Below are 24,720 nucleotides of genomic sequence, written 5' to 3'. Positions count from 1 at the left end.
CATCTCTTAGCCTCTATTTATAATCTAAGTAAGAGATTGAAGAATTTAAGGAGATACTTGGAATCTCATTGAGAGAGTTGTTCATGACATTTCTGCTAGAAAATCTGGAATTTCTCTGCCTGAAGTGCTGTGATTATGCTGATTAGACTATTGTGTCCAGCTCACGAAGAAGGCTAGAAGGCTGAAGACAACAGAATATTTCTCAAAGACAGAACAAACAAGTCCTGTGAATTTTATATTACTAAGCTTGCTTTAAAGCTTGTGTTACAAGTGTCTTGCTATTCCTCATTCTGCAGATTAATAAATTCTCCACGCTCAATCTCTGTTCTTATTGAAAAGTTTCAATTTAGAGGTAGAAAAATATCAAATCAGGATGCAAGCCAACCAAGATAAAGTAAATATATTTAGAGGCTGTACAGGCACACATCAACTCTTTGGTAAATGTTATAATTAAAAAATTATTCCAAAAAACAATTTTCTGTAAAAAAAATTTCTGTGAGTAAAGAAAAAGCATCCAAAAATGTTACAGATACATAGCACAGCTTTCATTACATTTCATTCATTACAGAGGGAACCTCCTGTTTTGCAGTTTGCACCCCCTGCCTCTTGTCCTGGCATTGAGTACCACTGAAAAGAACCTGGCTCTGTCCTCTTTGCACCCTACCTGCAGGTATTTATAACCCCAAAGTCTCCACCAGGCTCCATAGTCTGAACATGGGTTTGTCCTAGTTGCAACTGAGGCATAGGTATATGTTTTTTCCTGTTGAATCTGTGATAATGAAGGGATAATTTCTGGCAGAAAAGCAAGGCTGACAGATAAAATACAGAAAATCAATTCTTAAATTGACAACTGTTTGCTTCAACGAGAAAGATCAATTGCATGGGGAATTTTATTGCTGAAATATTGTAGGAAAAAAATATGACAAATTTTATCTCAAGTTGGAATGAACCCTACACCTCTACCTGAATCTGTACAAGTTTTCTACAATGCCAGAAAAAATTCTTATGAAGTTGTATAGCTCTCTTGTGGTATAAATATATATTCATGCATAATGGTTAAAAAGCGAAGAGAACTGACTGAGAATAAGTAAACTGCTACCTTATTAAAAATTAAAAGCAAGCTACTAACTAATATTCAGCAATAGTCCTTGTTATATATAAGTAAATAAATACAGACTGAACAAAGAAAGAATGAGTATATGAAATGCACTTGCAATATAGAACATCGGTTTGATCATAATCACTTTCAACCCAAATCAGTATATTATACTTCAAAGGAAGACAGTTAAAAAAATTCTAGCATGCACTTCAGCTTTTAATCTTTTAATTTCAGATCCAGGTCTTGGGTGATAATTTAGGCTACCTAAGGAGAGAGAAAATCCTCTTAAATCTCCGATGTAGTTCTTAACATGGAAAGAGACGTGTGCATGGTATTTCATCTTGACAGCAGATCCAAATTAGACAACAACACTCTATTAAGTAAGTCAACAGTGATTAAAGAAGGCAAAAACCAAAAGCACTTCTTAAAAAAAAAAAACAAAAAACAAAACAACAACAACAACAATTGAGGTCAAAAAGTGTTTAAACTAACCAGAATTAATTCTAAGTCTTAACCTGACTGACAGAATTGTCTGAGGGGCAAAAATCCAACTCATTCAAGACAGTAAACCTTCTCAGTAAACAATCTCACCCTTCACAGATGATTCATTCCTGACCAGGACAATTATATTCTCATTATTAGAATGAAAGCGTAGCATAATTCTAATATAAAAGAAGGAACTTTATAGGAGATATTGAATGGCAAAACAAAAATATGCAGTTCTGCTCAATACAAAAAGCAAAAAATGAGGAGTTCATACTCAAAATATTTTATTGATATTATTACTAGGAACTCCATGTAACTCAATTTATCACTTTTTTTTAAGTTGTTAGGTTATATTACAGAAAGCTTATCTCTGTGAGCACAAAAGAGTGGAAGAATGATATCAGGCTGAGGAAACCTGACTAGATAAACAGAATAAACATAACCCCAACTCAGCTTCCCACGGGTCATTGGAAGAGGATGAAGGCCTTGCCTGGGCATCAGATTCTATTGATAGGAATCAACCAGAGAAAAAGGGAAGAATGGCTTTAAACTTAAAAAAAAAAAAAAAAAAAAAAAAAAAGTAGGTTTGGTTAGACGTTAGGAAGTAGTTCTTTACACAGAGACCAGAGAGGTGCTGGCACAGCTGCCCAGAGAAACTGTGGGTGCCCCATCCCTGGAGGGGCTCAAGGCCAGGTTAGATGATGCCCGGGCAGCTGAGCTGGAGGTGGTAACTCTTGACCAATGTTGGGGGGGAAAACAATTACACTAGATGATCTTTAAGGTCCCCTTCAACTGAAGGCATTCTATGATTACTCCCTACAGGGGAGTGAGATTTATTAGGAAACGCCGAGAATAACAGTTTTGGATTCTGAAACTCATAACATTATGTGAGGAATTTGAGAAAAGGACTAAAGCACGGAAAAGAAGGGATCAAAGTGGATTAAGGAAGAATGAGCACGGATAATAGAGAGAGAAGGGGATGAAAAGGAGATTGGAAATACATATTCAGACTCATTACTACCTGGACCTGGGGACATGGATATTCAGCAGCCTCACCTATAGTGAGTTTTTAAATCCAGCAATTTTTAATGAATGTTGCTACCAGATTCAACAATTCTTAACACATGTAAACAGACCCATTCCTGAAGTAATTTCAGTTCCCCTTTAATTGCTGCAGGCTGAGCTTTCTGGAGGCTAGCTCATCTTTCAAGTTTCTGATTAGCTGTTTGCTAAATTCTAGCAATGCTTTCTAACTACAGATTTCATTTTTTATGAGTTTGAAGTATGAAGATAATAATCTACTGAGAATAAGTTACTAGACAGGAGATAGAGTTCTTCCCTTCAGATTTATTGAAAAGCGTAACTGTGCTGGTTGATATAATATACATCTTTATTCTGCAGCATCCATTAAGAACATCAAATAGAAATGAGTGCCAGAACCAGTGAAGCAACTACAGATAGCAATATGAAATCATTTCTCTAGATGCTGAATGTAAAATTAAAAAAAAAACAACCTGTAAGATCCGCATAAATACTAATTTGCTCAATTATTTGAAACACATAAACGTAAAACAAAGTTGAAAGATAAATGCATTCACCTTTTTCCTCAGCATCATCTTGAGATTCCCCTTCTTCCTCTGGCATTTCCTGCATTTCTCTTCTATAGGTAAGAGAAGATTGACCTTAAGACTTACAAATGCTACTGAAGCAAGTTGCTAATACATTAAATAGAAGTAAAGATGTGAAAAAGTACTGTTGAGAACTAAAATATAATTTGTTTTATACAAAATAAAAATCAAATCTAAAGACCTAAAATATTATTGTATCATCATAAAAGGCTAATGAAAATGAATGTTGCAAAAGAATCTCCTGCTATGTAGGTATTAATCTAAATAAGGTATCTCTTAATGTTAACCCATACTGGACCATTTCATATCCACCAGGATGAGGCTTAACATACTTTTTTAGCGCATTTGTGTTGATTGATAAATGCCCTGATATCTTCAACACAAAGTAAGGCTAGAATTGTATTGTAATCATTTCAAACACTCCAGCACTGAGTATATTTTACCTTTCCTCATCTTCTTTCCTTTTTAATGCTTCATCTGCTAGTCTTTTCAAAATCTTAGAATTAATTTCATCCTTATTCGCTAAGTATGTTCTGTGTAATATAGATTTTCCTGCAATACAATTATATAATAATTAGTTGTATGCAGCTGGACAAACCTGAAATTCTTTGAGTCATGAAAATGATAAACAACTTTACTACTTCTTTTTTAAAGCCTGGAGAAGGCATATACTAGTGAAGTGTTATTATAATTCTGCTTCCTAAGGTTTTAGAGCTTTGTTTTCAATTTCAAGCACCTAATAAAATGAGTCTGGGATACAGGATAGTTATGAAGAAGTTGTGAGGGAAAAGAGCACTGAGAGAATTTATCTTATACTTCCATATATCATGCAATACTCTGGCATTTCTATTGCTTGGATGTGTCCAAAGGAAACTAAGAAGAAACAAATGAAAAACATTCAAATAAATATATGAAGTTTATGCATACATATACTACTGCAGCTGGCTGACAGAGAGGAAGAATATGCTGTTCATTCTAGAAGCTCTACTGACATCTCTGCTCTAGCAAACAGATTTATGATTTACGGCTGTGTGGCTGAATTTCCATCAGTTCAGCTATGTTAATTTAGGTTAGCCCAGGAAAGTAGTGATTCAAAATGCTGTGGAAAATGTAAACTCCAGTGCTACTTTATTATTTAGAGATAGAAAGAAATGGAAATTAAATGAAGAGCTTAACAACAAATAAGTTGCCCTGATAGAATTATAATTAAAAAAAAAAAAAAGATTAATCCAAGGTATATAGGTATAATCAGAAATTTATACCTTCAGACAAGTCTTATACCAGACATAATATATTGCATCTTTCACCCACCTTACTCATTCCACCCATATCTCACGTATTCATAGACATCAATTCAAGTGAAAAAAAACTTGTAAAATAATACACTTTCAAACTTATTTAACTGATAAGAACATCAAGTCTGCATCAGTTTGAAGTGGATGATAATTTCACATGAGTGGTATATATTCAAAATTGATTCTTTCACCTAAACATAATTTTGGAAAATGGCAGGTGAGTAAAGGGCATTTTTAAAGTGTAGTTTGTGAAATCATATTTAGATAATACTCTCTGAATAGTCTCCAAAAAAAATAATGAGAGCTTTCAGTGGCCTTACCTGGTGGCCCAGGCATATGTTTCACCACCTTCATGTTTTCTCATAGTGTTATGGAAAGCAGCAATGCCAAAAAGCATTAATTTAATTATTTCATATGTTAACATACGCAGAATAACTAGAGGAATCATAAATACTACAGTACCTATGAGTCTGTAATTCCAAACATCTTCTCTGGGTACCAGCATATGTTGTCCCTTACTCAAAGCATCAGTATTATTACACCTGATAATAATTTCAGAATTACTTGATAAAATTGAGCAAGTAGCTTATAAGCCTTTAGAATAACAGATAATAAATTAGCAATGTTCCAAGTGGCTTATCTAGGAATATCTACCACTGGTATCAACAAGAAAATTATCTTGCTAACCAGACAGGTTCATAGGCAGCTGATCTGCTCCTGGTTGAAAGAACAGTATTCTTGCAATGTCCTGATCCAATACAATTTGGAATCTGCTATGCAAGTATTGTATTTTACTTTGATTTGTTATGGTAGACTACAAATAGTATGACTCGTATTCAATTGGCAGATTACTGTTTTTACTTGTTTCAAGCTGAGACAGTAAAAATATATCTTTTATAATTTATAGTTATTTTCTCCCACCACCAAATGGAACTTTGGGGAAAACAAAATTGACACTGATTTATATAAAAGTCTGATACAGTTCCAGGAATGTGGTTAGTGCATAATTTCATTATCATCTCAAATACATTAAAAAAAATTGAATGGCAGATTTCCTTCCAAGCTTGAAATCTACTGAAACATACAAGCAATTGGAGTCCAATTAAGAAAGTAGCCTTTATTGCTATGTGATAAAGGACTATGACAGTGTTAGTCCAAACAGGTAACATCGGGATCATGAGCATAAGATTTAAATTTCATAGCTCATGTCTAGATTCAAAGTTTTATACTTAGCTGGCAGATTTTTTAAAACCTATCTGACCAGAAAAACAGAAGGTCATGGCATGTTTGAGATAGCCACCAAGAACATAAGCAGTCTGTTCAGCTTAGAACAAATAATCTACTGCTAAATTCTGAGAACTAGTGGTAATAGCAGACAGGTGTATTGCAGGAAGAAAATACGTACTTTGAAAGCCATAGAGAGGTCTTCATTTGAAAGCCTCTGTAATGGATCCAAAGTCCTTCCCTTGCCAAAAGGAAGTAGGGGGGCAATTACTATTGACCAGCATTAATATGGTTCCCAAGATGAGTTATTTGCTCCTAAACTCTCAGATTTAGAATTAAGACTATTAGTCAGTCTTTTCCTTTATCTTCCCTGCAGAAAAGGCTGATTAAATGCAACAGCTGTAGGCACAGAAAAAACAGAAAGAATCCGCTTACCTTCAGAAGACCTCAAGTACACAGGGATCTGCAGTGAAATACCCTTACCTCCACTATCAACTCCTAAATGAGGCCTGGGAAGGAATGGATCTTGGTTCCACTCCTTCCAATTACTCATGCATGTACCTGAGCTCTCCCGGGTTGGCCCTGCCTTCCCACCAGGTGCTCAGTCAGTGTTTCAAGCCCTGACTTAGCACTTCTGCTACAGTTAAGATATTCAAGAAGTTACAGCCTTTCATAGGTCATTTAGGTATTGTAGCTGAGTTGTGAAGATAGGTTGATCTGATCGGGATGATATGCTTCTGAAAGATCTTTTAAAAATAATAATAGAAAGAAATAAAAAAAATAAATTGGAAAAGCTCTTCTGAATAAACTGTACAAGCTTGATTTGCTCAGGGACAAGGCTTTGAGAAGATCTCTGGACCAATTCAAACATCTGGCAGTTACTGTCTGAGATGTTCCTTTCTCGAAGAGCAGTTTTTACTACTGAAAGGCATTTTGATAATGGACTGAGTCTAACAAGGAATGGTTATATAAATTGTCACAGGGCAATGAAACGCTGTACGATATAAATCAACCCAGCAAGACATGGTTTGGCAAGCAAAACTTTTAACAATACACGAATCTGCTTAGTTTTTTGTATGTGATAACAACTTTCTTGCTTATAACCATAAAATTAAAATCTCTTCATTGTATTAAGCAGGTTAGAAAGTTCCTCAATCTTGTTTGCCCTCAGGATGGGGAACAAGATACACCTGCATTTAGGTACTCTCCAATTTTCTTTTAAGCAGAGGAAGATTATAATCTACAATCTGCTTTTACAAGCAGGGAGTCAAAGCACAGGCAGAGAAATGCGACTAAAAGCTGTGTTACACACTAGTGGCAAGCCAGTCACAGAATACAAAAATCTGCAAGGCAAAGTCTGTGACAGTCCAGTGGTACTCACTAGTTGTGCTGATTGTAAACAGGAGACTGTAAACAGATTTGTATGTAGAAGAGTGCTGCTTTTGTGAAGCATTTCTGTATTTGATCCTGTTAAATCTCTTAATCTAAATTGTAAGAATTTAGAACCTGAGGCGGATCCCCAAAACTTTATGAATGGGCCACAACTACCATTTCTTTCTTGAAAATGTGCTTTATATACAAATATAAACAGAAAATAGTAAAGGTTAAGTTTCATAAGTATGCATTTACTAACCATCATTTTCTGCATCCTTAAGGCAGACAACAGTGTCAGGCAAAAGTCCTTTTTCTGACAAAGCTGACCAGTGACTTTCTGACAAAGGGTAGTTATCCACTACCCATCCTCCTTTTTCTGGTGCACCAGGAAACCTGTCTTTGTTCTTCTTTGTAAGCTGTTATAAAATGTCAGGTTCAGTAACACAGACAGATGAATATAGATTGTGAGCTCTTTAAAAAAACCTCTACAATACAAATGACTTCGTAAATGTTATCAATCCTTTTTGTAATATAATGTAAATAAAAAGTAAAACATTTACAACTTTACATATGAGAATTCAATAAAAACATTTTAAACAAAGACATACTCATGTGTCAGTAATTTTCTAGGGCTGCCTATAAGCAATTTAGCTTCCAGTTTCAAGTCATACAAACCAGTGCGCAAAGTTAAATCAACTCAAGATCCTAGGATAAACATCCAAATGCAATTATTTTCTAACACTTTGTCTGATGTTGAGACCTTTAACAGTGACTAAGTACGTAAGAATGGGGTAAGTATACTGTGATATTTCCCTGAGAAAATTCTCCCAATCTATTATAATCGGTAGCCCAGGGACTTTGCAAGACAAAACTAGTGTGTGTGCATTAGCCTATATTTTGGCCTTCAATAGATTTGACTGTCAGGTTCTTGCTCAGTCTCTAACACAATACAGACTATGTGATATAAATCAGACTGATCTTTCAAATTGTAAAATTAAGAGTATGTATTAATAATATATAAAATGTTATAGGCTCCTCTTAGAAAGAAAGATTTGCTTCGCTGTAGAGTATTTGTAGTTTTACCTCTGCAATAGCTCTTTCCAGTATTTCTGAATATATTTCAGGTGACAGCATAACTTCAGATTCTGATGCCCTTTTCACAGCTTCTTCTACCGCTGCTAGAACTTCTGGGTGGTCAGCAGTTATCTCTGACATTTCTACCAAAACACATATCTTTAATCACTTCACAATTCTCATATTTCTCCTCTAATCAGGAATAGCTACTTAGCAATGAAACACAAGAACAGCATAACTACAGCACAGCAGTCACTGTAAGCAACATTACACAATACTACTGAGAAAGAATCAGTCTCTTTGAAAGCTTTTCTGCAGGATGTCTTAGATAAGTAATAAAATATTTTAGGATATTTGTTCTCCTGTTTAAAAAAAAAAAAAAAAAAACATTGAATTTTACAGTGTTTTCTATTACTAAGTAAAATACTTTTTAAATATGAATAGAACATTTATTGTACTAGAACAGTCTGACAGTTACAGTACCTGAGAATTTCCTTTGATTTGATTTCTCCAATTCCTAAATCAAAACTTTGATCAGATAAATTTAAAAATTAATACAGATCATAGTTCAGTATACCATCAAGTGTAAAGAAGCCTACATTCCTCAAAATGCACTAATTTACACATTGTTTGGGGGTTTTTGGTTGTTTGATTTTCAAGTTACAAGCTTCCTTGGAAAGAGACAATAACTTTCTAAATATTTCCAATATGAAAAAGAAAAGAAAACAAAAATCCACAAAACCCAACAAACCATATGAAAAAGAACAGATTTTACACATCTCATAGCTATAGATATTAAATTCTAATTCTCTATGCAAAGAAATTGATATTTCTTCAGTAACCTTTAATATCTTTTCTTGTTATAGAATGTCAAAAGAAGAGTATGACTGAAGGAACAACTGTTTTTCTTTAAAAAGACAAATTTGTAAAAATAACTTCACATTCCACATTTTTTTTTCATTTCCATTTTATATCCTTCTATTAAATAAATGTCCATTAATTGGATCTATGTAATAATACCTTCCTTGCTTCAGATGAGATGTCAGCCTCATCTGTATGAAAATAAAACCCAGTATACATAAACCATGTCAGGTTTACAAACTAAATTCATTTCTTTAACTATATTTCAAGAAGATAATTAAAATGTTGCATGCTTTTAAGTTTCTCATATTCAAGTGCCAAATATTCGCATTCCTGATTTCAAACTGTAGTTTGGGAGTTGATAGAAGCCTAGAAGCTGCTTTCTTGAAGAAAATTTCAGTTTGCTAAGATTTAGCTTTTCAGAAAGTTGTTCTAATGGAAAGTTTCCAACCAGTATCAGTCAGAATCAATTTGTTCTTTCAAAATTTGCTCGGAAAACTTATAATACTTGCAGTTGTCTACTTTAGAATATTTATATATGATATAAAAAATACTGAGTTCTACTCAGCTTCCCTACACTTCATGTTCTTTTGGTTCTTATTTCACACACAGTAAACACAATTTCTGTAATACTTTATCAGTAATCTACACCACTTCCTTGTGACAGCAATTATTTCTATTAAATAATGTAGCAAATATAGCTTTAAAGACCACAGAAGACTTTACTCACCTGGTTCTTCCAATTGCTTTTCAAATTCCAACCTATTTTTCACTGCTGTTATAGCCTTTTCTATTGCATCCCTTCGCACTTGCTCAGTGTGTTTTTCTCTTGATTCTTCCACATGGGGTTGAATGAGTTCAGCCATATCAAGAACCTACAGAAATTTGAAAAATATAAAAATAGTACAGAAGACACAAACAGGATCAGACTCCACAGCTACACAGTAAAAGAATCATCTTACTTAATGGAAAGTACTTACTTTACTTTAAGTTTTGCAAATTGCAGAACAACTTGCATATGATTTTTAGTGGCTTCTTTGTGTTTGCATAATAAGTTTTATAATCTGTGATTACATGTAATTATACATGTATATATATTCATAATATCCTTATGCTGAAACAAATAATTGACAAATATTTGTGTGACATCAAGGAGAAAAACATGTAAATTAAATTTAATAAGAATGTGTTTAACAGACTCCTAAATCTCAGCTGATGCTCATGTTACTCAAGGCATTCATAAACCTACCTTTCCTTTATATTTACTTGCAATCAGCTTACAAACAGTTGTCCTCCCAGACATTGGAGGGCCAAATACTAGCACTTTACAAGGAGGAATTGGCATTGGTGGTAGCAAGTAAGGGCGTGGATTCAACATAAATGTCTTCAGTGCCTCTGGGGATGACAGCACGTACATTTTACCTAGAAAACTTAAAACAGGATAGAGGATAACAAATCTAAACAGTTGTCTTATAAAACAGAAATAAAAATAAGAAGTGTCGAATTCAACTAACCTGACAGCCAAGTCTGGGATTCCCATTACAATATCACCCTTCTTTAGAGCCACAGGACATGCTTGCCCCCATCTGCTTCTACGCCATCGGTATCTGGGTGCTATTAGCTTGAATGATGAGAGAACGCGGAAAAGTTCATCCTGTTTATTAAAACAGAAATAAAAGCACGTGCAATTTTTGTCTGAAGTGATGTGTGCCTTGTTCTATATAGATTAATCTTATGCAATATTTTATTAGAGAGCAAGCAAATCTAAACAAAAAAATCCAATCATGCTTTAAAAAATATATTTTTAATACAAATATATATCAGAATTGTAGTACAATTTCAAGGTTAAAGTATGTAGTTTTTAAATTTTATTTAAACAAAAAGTACTTCGAATTGTTCCTGTAGGCTTAATTATTTTCAGAAGTTTAAAAAGAGGTACAAATAAGCCATTTATTGAAGAAGACAAAAATTGGCAAAACTTTCTTCTAAAAGGGATGAAGAATGGACCAAGACCAGAAAATAGCAAGGCCAAAATATTCCTTTCAAGTATGTAGAAACATCATGCAAAAAGATTAACTTAATAGATCTACTAAAGAAGGTGAAGAGGCAGTAAATTCTAAAGTTTATATTTACTCTAATTTACCCAGAATAGTACATAGAAGTGCTGGCTGAGAAGAACTGCTGAAGAACCTTCAGAATTTATGAAGCTGAGCTTTAAAATACCAGTTTTACATAGAAAATAATTAGATGTTATTGACTCTTAAAAATCAAGAATAGATCTTGGAGTTACAATACACACTTAAATGAAAATATTTGGTCAGCGCCCAACAGCAAACAGGAAAACAAACAATGCTTAGGGACAAGAGAGTAAAACATTTAGGTAGATTTTTTACTGTATAAATCCTGCTTTCCTCTTTATTCCTGTGTGCAATTCTACTACCCAAATCTCAGAAACTATGCAGCAGAATTGGAGATGTTTCAGAAAAGGGTGATATGATATATCAACAACATAGAATGTATTTTATTTAAAAAGAGATTAAATTGACTAATGTCTATTTTCTTCAAACGAATTATTCTTCCTCCGTTTCTAAAACAAATATTTTGTTCAAAATTTTATTAAAATCACCTAACTTTTTTTTTCAATTGTAGATTTCTTTTCTAAGTTTTAGGTGGTTTTCAACTCCATAATTATCTTAAATTTGCAATTCTAGAATATGTGCTACAAAATATGTCCTTACTGTATGGCAGAACAAACTGTTTTCAGCAAAACAAAGATGTTTTAGTGTTAGTCCACTGTGGAAAATAAAAAAATATTTTAATAATTATTGCAGTCAATCACATTTCAGAAAAACACACTTACATTTTCCAGTCCCTCCAGCGTTTCTTCTTGCTGACTCTGAAGCCTAATTATAGGAGCTCCATTTCGAACACCCATTGACTGAAGTCGAATTACCACTGACTGAGAAGAAAATAACTGATTCATTACCAATCAAATTGCTTTTGTGATCTGAAAGGATCCCTAAAATCCCATTTTTTTAAATTGTGACTTACTATTTATATAATGACCACATATACACTGAGATCCAATTTCTAGCTTGGAGCGCTGATAGTTATTCAGAAAAGCTCTAACAAGCAATTTGGATATAGGCAGTGGAAAATTGTGAGTCACGGCTTTTTTATCTCCTCATTATGCTGTGAATCCCAAGCCTTGTAAAGGAATAGACTGGGAAGGATTATTTCCTACAGAGCTGTGGAAGTTTTCAGATGAGCTCCATTCCATACCAAGAGGTTGGGGAAAGAAGGAAAATCTTCTTAGACAACCAGAATATTATGCATAGTTGAAAGGAATACAACTTTGGGTAATGTATTTAAAAAGATACTTAATCCTGCCTGTCATAGAATTACAGAATCATAGAATCACAGAATCACCACGGTTGAAAAACACCTACAAGATAATCCAGTCCAACCATACACCTATCACCAATAGTTCTCTCTAAACCATGTCCCTCAACACAATGTCTAAACATTCTTTAACTACCTCCAGGTTTGGTGACTCCACCACCTCCCTGGATAGCCCATTCCAGCTCCTGACCACTCTTTTGGAGAAGCATCCAGTCTGTCAGTGTTGAATCAAATGATAATGATTTTAATTGAAGTATTTCCTAAATGTAATCTTGCTGAAATGCAAGTGTTCTTTGTCATTTTGTCATGCATGAAATAGTTTCATAATAGTTTTTGCCTTATTCACAAGTAAAATAGTTGGAAAGAATTACACAACTTTATTAAATCATATATGATGAAATTTTATATACTGACTGTGCAAATGAATGTGTTTTTATTTTCTTCTGTATGATCCATAGGACTACTACACTCAAAAGTGAAGTAAAGCACAAATTAAAATACGAAACTTAATTCAGTTTGTTTCAAACAAGAGAGGAGAAAGTGCAGGAACAGCTCACCTCCTACATTGTCAATTTTTCTTTTCATTTTTTACTCCATATTTTAGATTTGTATTTAAAACAACTCTTACAGCTGAGGCAGGGGATAAGATCATCAAATTTTATCATTGTAATTTTTAATAGGGAAAAGTTGCTGTGTTAAAAGCTATGAATCTAAATGCAAAGACTCAGCAGAACTGTCAAAGGTAAAATAAGGAAGTCCTCTATTACACTGTATAACACTATCAAAGATCATAAAAATTCTGTCACTATTTCAGATACAGCACATTAAACCAATTCTTTAAATATATCGTACAAGAATGTTTTAATTTCACATGCTAGTAATTATGCTTGACACTAATACAAGCTATAGAGTACTAAAAAGAGATGGATACACTATAAAAGAGTTTAGTCTACCTGGAAATATTGTCCTGTACCATAAATGTAAGCCTGGGGCTGTGCTGTGAATTGTATAGTTGTTTTAAAGAGCAACAGAAGTACATATTTCAAAGATGACACTTTCTAATAATAATTAGGTGAGTTTTATACTTAACTTAAAAAATTGTTAACACCTTAAGAAAGCAAGCAATCCACAGAACTGAGAAATTATTTTCTTATGGAGGTTAATTTAGGTGGTACATAGCTTACTTACAGCAAGAAGATCATCTGGTTCATGATTTCCATCCAGTTCAATGAGATACTGTGAATCCTGTTCAGCCATCAAGTCCTAATTAAAAAAAAAAACATTCATCAGTTGATTATAGTTAACCAGATAATGACATCGAAGAACATTTTGTTCATGTAAATATCAAAGCTTGGACTACAGGGGATTTCATAAAAATTGAGATTCATTGAATTGATGTCTTCAAAAAGCTGAAAATTTCAGAGTAAAATCAACAATCACATATGAAGATTTTGTATCACTGACTTCAGGATGCATTTCAGAACTTGGAATGTTGTAGTGGGGAAATGTAGTATGCCTTGTACTCATCTCCATGAAATGTCTCGATAAAAACAAACAAACAAAAGCTGAAAATAGTGTGATATTTTAAACAATCTTTAGATAATCATCATGTTGTTTTGTTTTTTTTCTTACTTCTAAAGAATGAAGCATTATATCCTTATACAAGCCAACTCTTTCCTCTATATTTTCAAGCATATCTTCAGGTCTTTGCACTAACTGATGAATCATTTCTGACAGTGTAAGTGAATCTTCTGCCATCTGAGGAAGCAAAAGTTAAATAATTCAATGTAAAGAAATGAAATAATGTATTAAACTAAATTTGTCTGCACCCAGATGTAAATATAGTTGTTGTTCTGGAGCACTACAGTGAGTACCCAATTACTGTTGACAGTATCCTACTCCTGATGAAGTGCAGTTCCTGAAACTTGAGAGGCATGTGACTGGAATTTGCACAGGTAAGTCTATGTCCAGAATCAGAATCTAACCTGAATTCAAAATGAATACCTTTATGAAAATACACAAATTCTATTTGGAGTAGTCTAACACCCAAACCAGAAAACAAGTTGATATCCTGCATATACTAGTAAAACAAAAATTTAAATTCTTGTATTTTCTCAGACCCAAATACAAGGCAATATAAAGTCACCATTCTCCCAATCCAACCTTTTAACTTAGAGCAAGAAACACTTCAGTGACTTCTAAGTTCAGTGTTGAATGTAGTTGAGCTATACATTAATCAGCATTTGTTGTCATTCAAACCTATCTTTTAAATATTGCCCCACACCGCTTAAAAAATAACAGGAACTGCATTAAGATTAGAACTCAGCAAAATTAATTAATAATATAGTATGGTGATATTTTAGAATATCAGAATTTGTTCTGCATTTTCTGGAATACGTTTTAATACTTTACACTCTTTAGAAATCAGCATTATTTACCTCATCTTCCATTTCTTCAGCTTCTTCATGCTCCTCTTCGAGTTGATCATTATTTTTCTTTTCTTTTTCAATAACACTAAGATCCCACTGATTTCTCTGAAATACTTTTCCTGAATCAGGGTGTTGCCTTTGTCCTGATATTCTTTGACATAAATCATAGTCTGAACACTAGCAAGAAAAATGTAAAAGGAAATTTATATAGTGTACTGCTATAATCATATTATTTTTTTCTTAACCTGCAAGATATGGGGAATGGGAAATGCTTTGGCAAATATTTGGATTCTTAAATTTCTTTTCCAATAATCCTCTTAAGTAAATAATAATAATAACAAAAAATCAACAGCAAAATTACTTGAGGTAAAAATAAAATATCAAATAAGTTTTTCCCCTTCAGCATTTTACATTTCACACCAGCAGTGCAGCCACTTCTTGAGCACATTTTGCCACATTAAGTGGTTTTCAGTAGTTTGAAGCTCTGGAAGACTAAGCGTGGGTCTTTCTGGAAAAATCCCCACAGATTACATTACTTCAACATTAACTACAGATATTGTGTTTTAACCTGTCAGGCAGGTAAGCATTACACAGTTATTTGATCACTCCCTCCCAAGTGGAATGAGGAAGAGATTTGGAAATAAAATAGAACTCACATACTGAGACAAAAACTATTTGCTACCAAGCTGTTTTGTCAGAAACCAGGACAATGTGTAAATTTGGATGTGGCCTTAAAGTTGGTATCTTAAAATTCTGCTGTGGAACTTGGGGTGGAGCATGATAAATAATTTTTCTTTCCTTCTGAATTAATAAAACTTACCCTTTAAATATACGTTAAAAGTCTGAGATTAGAAAACATTGCCATCAATGAATTCAAAAGGTGACAGAAAGGGAGAATCAGTATCCACAGAAGAAGACAGAGCTTTTGAGATCACGTATCTAGCAACAGGCTCACTACACTCATTACCAAATGTATCCCTTGAAATACAACAGTATTTCAGGATATTTCTATATTTCTGATCTAAGAGTGATATGGCTGACATTGACTGGCATATGACAGCACATTTTGAAACGGGGAAGAAGAAATGTGGTCAGATATGATTCTTTTTTCAAAGGTTTTCTGTTGATTTCCTTGGAGAGTCAAAACTTCTCTAGATTTGTCTGTAATACCAGTATTCAATTGCTCTACAGTAATCTAGTATGTCCCTTCTTTTTCATGTAATGAAAATAGTTACCATTCTGACATGTCTGAATATAGCTGAAACACACTAAAATCAAAAGCAAAATTTTTAATTTAATTTGGGCCAAAGATTTTTATGAACATTCAGTCTCAATCTTCTTTCCAGAAGAGAAGGTGATGTAGTACATTAAGTAAATAACTCTGTTCTATTTCCAGTGTAGATAGAATCACTCTTCTATTTGTACTTCTGCACATGAAACTACACAATATGAATTTTCAAGAGCTGAGATTACTCACTATCTGGTATTAAGCAATGAAAGACCTCCTGGAGTTGAAAACAATAAAAGCAATCTGAAAAACAGCATAAAAAATGTTTCTCTGACATTCTATGATCTTTCCAAGAGAACAGACAAAAAAAGTTTGAAATAGGTGTTCAAGCATTTTAACTTCGCATGACCAGACAGATTAAGTCTGAAAAGTATAGAATGTAAAAACTTTGTAATTAGAATATCAACTCAAATCTGGCAAAGTGATAGAGTTGGCCCATGAATGAAGTCTTAGCATCAGGCAAACCATGTAGACAGGACAATTATAACCAAAATTTTGGAGCACAGTGCCAGAGGCTCACTATTCAGTGTTGTCTCATAAGCCCATTCAACACATTCAGAGTATAAGAAAGAAAGAATCTTGTTAATAAACAAAACATTGCAAGAAGAAGGGCATATTCATGATTGTACACACTCTGTAATAGGAATGCAAGGACTGTAGATTCTACTGAGTTACAGGAAATGCTTGTTATTTTATATTACCAGTGCTTGTAATAGAACAAACTAGTGGAATTCTATTCCACTATGACAGAGAACAGTTAATTACTTCTCAATAAACACTATACTCAAAAGCATAGGAGAAAATACTATCTTCTGACTTATGCAGAATGTAAGTTTGTTAATAATTAGGCAAATGAGAAGCAAGTTATTGAAAGTGACGTTACCTTAATGTTAATCAGGAAATCTGGTTTTAATTTCAGATTTTTTATTTTCTCCATTTGCTGTGAAACAGTCATATATTCCTCTGAGAGAGAAGGAAATCCACTGAGAACGTAACCTGCAGAATACATTTTAATAAATCTTTTAGAAAGTTATGACAAACATAGAAGTAGTTATACTTATCTCCTTCAAACATTATTGCTATTTAGTGGCACAATTTTAAACCACGTACATAACACTGTTAAAAAAAAATGTGCACCTATGTCTCCACCAAATGAAATACAAATATAAATGTAATATCTTCAACATAATATAGGACTCTCAAAGCCAGTTAACTCAGCTGAGAAATGTAAGAAGTATGTAGATATTAAGGACTATACTCTGACCATCTACTTCAAGGACCTAACTCAGATATTACAGTGACTAAAAGGAAATAAGCTTTTAGGGACCATTTCTTGCCACTAAAAGTGTGTAGTCACTCCTCTGGGAAACATAAATTCTGGAATCTGGATTGTTGATGTCTGCAGAAGATTCTAGTAGGAAGTGAAATGCAGGAGGCTTGCACGACCTCTAGTTATAAAAACTCTGTTAACAACAACTGACCTGAAAATAATCTGAAAGTAGCAACTGCACAAATTATCCCAAACTGTTTGCACTCTGAGATGTTTTTTACCCCAAGCTGATGATGCTGTGGGGAAACTAACAATGAAGAAGCTTGCATAAGACAATCATCAAAAGGAGGAATCATCTGGAAAAGAAACACTAAAGAAAGCTTACAATTTGAGGGAAAAGACCTTAGAGTGAGAACAAGGTAACAGCAGCCAAACCAGGCTCGGTTGGCCACTTGTGTCTTGTCCTGACAGAGCAGCTTTCATGTTGAGTGCTGCAAGTAACGTGCATTTCTATCTGAAAGAGCAGGCTTCAACTAGCAGCGACCCACACCTCCAGTGAGCATGTGAGAGCTTCTGGGGAGCTTTCTCAATGGTACATGGATTAGATTGGAGGAAATAGCACACATGAGAAGGAGCACCTCCATTTCCAACAGAATGTGTACTCTCAGAAGAAGGAATGTGTGCTTCTAATATACACCCAACTTTGAGAGAAGGATCGCATGCATAATCCCGCAGGTTTGAGTATATTTAAGTTTTAGGACTTCAGAAATTTGTAGGTGTTTACGTTTGGGAAGTGCTTAGTCCTGTGGTGTATCTATTGTGTGTCTGATACTGAACCCATACAGAGACTGGTCAGATCACTGATTGTCAATTAATAACTTGCCACTAATAATTCCATCAAAAACTTTCATCATGATTTGATTTAAATCATGCACTGAGACCAGCCCTGCAGAAAAGGATTCGGGGGATTCTGTTGGATGGAAAGCTGAGTATGAGCCAGCAGTGTGTGCTTTCAGCACCTGTGTCCTGGGCAACATCACAAGTGATGACTGTTCCCTCCTGTGAGGCCCCATCACTAGTACTGTGTCCAGATATGGGGCAGTCAGCATGAGAAAGTTGTGGAGCTCTCCAGAGATGATCAGAGGGCTGGAGCCCTATGAAGAAACGTTGAGGGAGCTGGGCTTGTTCAGCTTGGAGAAGGATCCGAGGATACCTAATTGTGGCCTCCCAGTTCTTGAAGAGAAATTAAAAGCAGGAGGGAGGCTGACATTTTACATGGTCTGATAGTGAAAGAACAAGGGGAAATGGTTGTAAATTAAAAGAGGGGAAATTTAGATTCAATATTGGAGGAAATTCTTTGCTCAGAGAGCAGTGAGGCACTGGCATAGGCTGCCCAGAGAAGCTGTGGGTGCCCCATCCCTGTAGGCACTCAAGGCCAGTTTGGAGGGGGCCCTGGGTAGTTGAGCTAGGGTGTGGCAGCCCTGCCCATGGCACAGGATTGGGGCCATTTAGGTTAACATGATATGAAATTCAGATGGTTTACTTCTATTAAAAAAATAAAGCAAGCATTTCAGCTATGTAAAGATTATTACTCTGTAACTTCTTACCTACAATATCCTAAAATAGAAACTTGCTGCTTCTTTTTTTTTTTTTTTTTTAAGAGATACTTCTTATTCTGAGAAACGGCTTAGCAGCTTTATATTTGCCCTCATCAAGATCATAGAATTATACAATCATAGAATGGCCTGGGTTGAAAAGGACCTCAAAGATCATCTAGTCTCAACCCTCCTGCTGTGGGCAGGGTTGTCAACCACAAGACCAGGCTGCCCAGAGCCACATCCAGCCTTGCCTTGGATGCCTCCAGGGATGGGGCATCCACAACATCTCTAGGCAACTTGTTCCAGCGCATCACTAGCCTCTGAGTGAAAAACTTCCTACTAACATCTTGCCTAAATCTCCCATCTTATTTTAAAACCATTCCCCTTTGTCCTATCACTATCAAAGAATTAAACTCTCTATATTGTGACTTACAATTTTTAAATACTATCAGTTGTTTTAGCACTTTTGAATACCTCTGGCACATTAGTTCCCCATACAGTGTGCGTTCATTTTCCAAGTAAAAAGAATATACGAGGGCTGCTCCTAAAGTAGTGTCTCCTATTTTGTTACGTTGGCCCACAATGTCAGAGGCAGATGTTAGTGGTATGGCAGTAAAGGTTGAACTTTCCTGTCAGTACATTTTGTTGCTGTGTGATAGATGGTAGCAGAAGGGGACTGTGACAGAACGGCATCTGACATGGAAATGGAGATGAAGCAAATTTGGGTTACTGAATTCCTCCATGTAGAATAATTGGCACCTACTGACATTCATCATTGCTTGCTGAATGTTCATGGAGACCAAACAGTGGATGTGAGCAGAGTGAGGCAGTGGGTGGTGCATTTCAGCAGTGATGAAAGCAACAGTGAGTTATCTCTGCTGGTGCAGATTTTTATGAGCATGGCATGCAGGCTTTTGTTCATCTCTGGTGAAAATCCATACTTAATGGTGGTGCCTATGTTGAAAAATACTGCCTTGTGGCTAAGAATGTGCACTATCAACAGAGTATCAAATAGTGCTCTTTGTATCTGTTGTAGTTTCCATGGACATAAATAGGAGACATTATTTTTAAAGCAACCTATATATAAAGATAATAGTTACCAGATAAGAAGTGATTAGAGCTAGAAAATACTTAACAAAAGTTGGTTCTGGAGATGAGTTCTAGTTACCAGAAAAAATGGTGAGTACATACATTGCTCTACTACATCCCCATTTGGGGGATCTCTAATATAAATATTAGCTCAGCTACAATAATGAAACCTTTATTGATCTTGTGTTTACAGTCTGTAGGATCTCTGTGGTATTCTGTTATACAAACATCATCGACATTCATTATCAGACTGAATCAGAGAGGAAAATTCACATTACAGACTTCAGGCTTTTATTAAAGTCCTGACCTCACAGATTAATATCAGCATTTTTACTTCCACTTATTCATTCAAATGTCTCTTTCCTCATCACCACCTTTTTTCTAGTTCTTCCCTATTTCTCTGTATTTTGCGTACTGTTCCAAAAGTCTGGCTTCACTAGATAAAACTGCTTCTTTTGTAGACTGTTAAGTCTTGGTCCAGAGAAGGAACAAAAACTTTGAAACTAAAAGCTTACTGAAACTTGCTGGCTTTCACAGCAGTAGAAATTTTACATGTTCTTGGCGATATTCCTGACTCTTTCATACAATGGACATTTCAAATTAAATTCTGTACCAGAAAAATACACTGCTTTCTCATAACCTTGTCTGAATGAGAAAATAGAAAGAGAATAAACAGTTCTGTAGACTTTATTACCTCATACTTCAAATAATCTTTTCCTTCTTTTTCACTATCTCAAATGTTTCAAATATTTCGCTGGTAATTTTTTATTGTTGTTACAGAAGAGACAAAATTCTGTACTTTAAATCCCAGAACTTTATATCTAGATGATACTGTCCAATGAGAGTCATTGCAACACTTAACACTCAGTTTCTCCAAAATGTGAACATAACACTGAATTGGAATTATGCATTCTGAACTCCCATGTTGGTATAATAATCCTTAAATACACTCTCTGCTTAGAGACGTTTCACAACCTGAGAAGCACAGCAAAAGGGGCTACAGTCTAATATACCATGACATATATTTGAGCAGTAATAGATGAAACGTTTGACAAAACTGAGGTTAGCTTATTCTTGGAAGCTTAGACTATAAATATACTTACCAAAATGTGCAACTTCTGGTGAGTCAATCTTCTTCAGAATCATTTCTGTAACAAGTTCTTCAGAAATACTTTGACCTTTGAAAAGCAATTCTTGACACTAAGAAAAACACAAAACATAGCCTTATACAATGTATATTCGTCAAGAATGTGATAAAATGTACTGTCAGATTACACTTCCTACCTTAAGCCCATATTCTGTTTCTTCATGAATATTCATTTCAATTACTTCTGAAGCTGAAGAAGCATATCAGATAGAGTAAGATTAATGCAATTCAAAAAGTTATTTTATACACATATATGTCAATGCAGGCATGCACATACATACACCTACATACATACAAACACATATACATGCAATTGCTTAAGTCAGCTACCTCTGTACCCTTGGGTTGATCATGACAGTGGTCAAACATTTGAAAGTGCTGCCCAATTTGGTGATGAAGTCACACTCCTTGGGGATATTTCACACTTACACGGACATATCTTTGAGCAACCTTCTCAAGTTGACAATCTAGTGATACTCTATGACCTCCAGAGGTCCCATCTAAGCTAAATTATGATTCTGCACGTTGAAATTTTTTTCACGTGCAAAATGGAAAAAAGCTATTAGAAAATGTTGAAGGAATGTGTGTATATGTACATGTGTGGATACATCACACTAAAAAAGATTAATAGAAGCATTGTGAGCAAAAAATGATAAGACTCTGAATTTACTAGAAATAAGTAAATAATGGACATAAAATGCAATATGTGAGGTTTACAGTAGTCATTAATAAAAACTTATAAATGATAAATATATATTACTAGAACAGACTGTCTGAGATTTTTAAAAACAAACTTGGTATATACTTGTTAGTAATTATTTAAGTACATTTGAGCAACGTGGATCGGCTTAATTCATGAATTCATTTTGAATTTAGTCTCACCTATTTGGACCAGGTATCAATCAATCCCATTACATGTTACAGTGTCAAGTACCAATAACAAAAATAATAAAACAATGACAGTTAAAAAATTTATATTTACTTAGGTAAAAAAGCACTTTCTCCATATTGATTTTTATCATATTATAATTCAAACCCTTCAAAAGAAGATAAAGATACTTCATTTGATAAATAACCTAATATATTCCTTAGAAACATGAAATGTTACAATGTCCACTAGAAGGCTTTTATTAGAGCAATTAAAAATACTGAGGGTGCATATCAAAGAAATAATGCAATGAAATTGGGTATAGAAAAGGTTAATTCATAATATCAGGGTTAACCCATCATAACAGATTTATATATAATCAGATTTATAATTTTGTGGTTGCCAGCCCACTCTCCTTCATATTTGAAAAGTCATGGCTTTCAGGTGAAGTCCCTGTTGACTGGAAAAATGGAAACACTGCTCCCATTTTTAAGAAAGGGAGAAAGGATGACCTGGGAACTACAGGCTGCTGAGCCTCATGTCTGTACCTCGGAAGATCATGGAGCAGATCCCCCAAGAAGACATGCGAGATGAGGAGGTGATCCAAGATACCCAGCATGGCTTCACCAAGGGCATATCATGCCTGAAGAATCTGGTGGCCTTCCACGATGGAGTGACAGCATCGACAGACAAAAGAAGGGCAACTGACATCATTTACATGGACTTGTGCAAGACCTTTGACATGGTCCTATGCCACATCCTTATCTCTAAGTTGGAGAGATAAGGATTTGAAGGTTGAACTATTCAGTGTATAAAGAACCTGTTGGATGGCTGCAGGCAGAAGGTTGTGGTCAACAGCTATATGTCCAGGTGGAGGTTGATCATGAATGGTGTCCCCCAGGGGTCAGTCTTGGGACCAGTGAATTTCAATGTCCTTATAAATGACATAGAAGATGATGGGATCAAGTGCACCCTCAGCAAGTTTTCTGACAACACTAAGCTGAATAGTGTATACAACAGAAGGAAGGGATGCCATCCACAGAAACCAGAACAGGACTAAACAGTGGCCCTAGTGAATTTCAACAAGTCAGGCCAATCCCATATATATGTACAGACTGGGGAAACTCCTTGAAAGTAGCCCTACAGAGAAGGACTAGTGAGTTCCAGTGGATGAAAAGTTGAACATGAACCAACAGAGTGCACTTACAGCCTGGAAGGCTAAACACATTCTGAGCTCCATCAAAAGAGGGGTGACCAGCAGCATGAGGCAAATTATTGTCCCCTCCACTCTTCTTCATAAGACCCCACTTAGGGTATTACATTCAGTCCTGGGACCCCCAACACAAGAAAGATGTACAGCTGTTCAAGCAGGTCCAGAGAAGGGCCATGAAAATCCAATGAGTCTGGAGAACCTCTCCTATGAAGACAGGCTGAGGGAACTTGGCTTGCTCAGTATGGAGAAGAAAAGGTTGCAGGAAGACCTCATTGCAGCCTTCTAGTACTTGAAGGGAGATTATAAATAGGAGGGTGACTGATTTTTTGTATGTTCTGAGTGTGACAGGACAAAGGGGAAACAGTTTTAAACTGAAAGGAGAGATTTAGATTTGATGTTACCACCCTTTACTCAGAGGTGGTGAAGCACTGGCACAGGCTGCCCAGAGATGCTGTGGCTGCTCCATCCCTGGAGACATTCAAAGCCAGGTTGGATGGGATCCTGGGCATCCTAAGCTGGCGAGGGGTAACCCTGTCCACAACAGTAGGTTGGAACCAGATGGGCTTTAAGGTCCCTTCCAATCTAAGATGAAATTATATCTTGTATTCTAGTGCATAATGAGAGAGCTATGACTTCTGAAACAAGTTATTGGTCTTTTTTGTTTTAGAAACTTGAAAGTACCAGCTACATTCCTTCCATGGTTTCTTACACTGATTTAAAAAACTATGCTTCTGTTTCTTGGAGTACATGCTCCCTCTCTCCTCCCCCCTTCTTGTATTAGACACAGCACAAACACAGAAAGGAAAGATCCTTCTATTTTTTCATGGTCTGTGCTCTCTGGACTACAACCAGTTCCCTCTGCATTAATTAGAAGAATCACATGAATCACTTTACAGGACTGGGAATGTAATTTGGTTATTATGTTGACTGTGTCTCTTCCTAAAATAAAAGGTATAAAGAATTTAATACAGTGTTCCAAACACAGTATTTATTTACCTTCTATTAAAATGCATTTCCATATTTGTGCTAGTTTTCTAGCTAATGTTTTCTTTCCAGAACCCTTAGAAAGAAAAATATGATAAAAACAGTTAAAAGACAGCCATCAGGACTAGGACTTCTGACCTACAGACTGGAGAAAAAAAAATCATTTTAATACCATTTATTTTACACAACCTAGCATTGCTAATTCACTGCTACTGCCCTTTGCAGTTGAATACCTCCAAAGTAATAGTACTAATTTTATTACTGAGTAATTCTGTTTAAAGCTTAGCTATGATTTGCCCATAAATTCATATGAGAAGCTGTAACACTGAAATATATTATCTTCACTCTCAAAGCAAATTATGGTGAAAATCTCCTCAGTTCTGAGTAAGAG

The 24,720-nt window shown here is 35.1% G+C and overlaps 1 protein-coding gene across 1 annotated transcript in view; it reads right to left on the bottom strand.

Moving 5' to 3' along the window:
- The window catches only part of AK9 (adenylate kinase 9), a 56,782-nt gene that overhangs the window by 29,585 nt on the left and 2,477 nt on the right, over positions 1-24,720 (bottom strand). The window contains exons 3-17 of the mRNA XM_065735196.1: positions 24,342-24,405; positions 21,402-21,454; positions 21,221-21,317; positions 17,044-17,156; positions 14,882-15,049; positions 14,076-14,201; positions 13,632-13,706; positions 11,902-12,000; positions 10,556-10,695; positions 10,291-10,471; positions 9,772-9,916; positions 8,190-8,323; positions 7,366-7,522; positions 3,657-3,765; positions 3,184-3,245 (exon numbers count right to left, since the gene is read on the bottom strand). Of these exons, the coding sequence (XP_065591268.1) occupies positions 3,184-3,245; positions 3,657-3,765; positions 7,366-7,522; positions 8,190-8,323; positions 9,772-9,916; positions 10,291-10,471; positions 10,556-10,695; positions 11,902-12,000; positions 13,632-13,706; positions 14,076-14,201; positions 14,882-15,049; positions 17,044-17,156; positions 21,221-21,317; positions 21,402-21,454; positions 24,342-24,405 (1,723 nt within the window). The remainder of the gene's footprint in view (positions 1-3,183; positions 3,246-3,656; positions 3,766-7,365; positions 7,523-8,189; positions 8,324-9,771; positions 9,917-10,290; positions 10,472-10,555; positions 10,696-11,901; positions 12,001-13,631; positions 13,707-14,075; positions 14,202-14,881; positions 15,050-17,043; positions 17,157-21,220; positions 21,318-21,401; positions 21,455-24,341; positions 24,406-24,720) is intronic.

This window comes from Cyrtonyx montezumae, unplaced genomic scaffold (assembly GCF_038088225.1).
Source record: "Cyrtonyx montezumae isolate F1298 unplaced genomic scaffold, pur_monq_1.0 scaffold_0, whole genome shotgun sequence".
In the NCBI taxonomy this organism is placed as follows: domain Eukaryota; kingdom Metazoa; phylum Chordata; class Aves; order Galliformes; family Odontophoridae; genus Cyrtonyx; species Cyrtonyx montezumae.
This window is presented reverse-complemented; position numbering and strand designations above follow the sequence as displayed.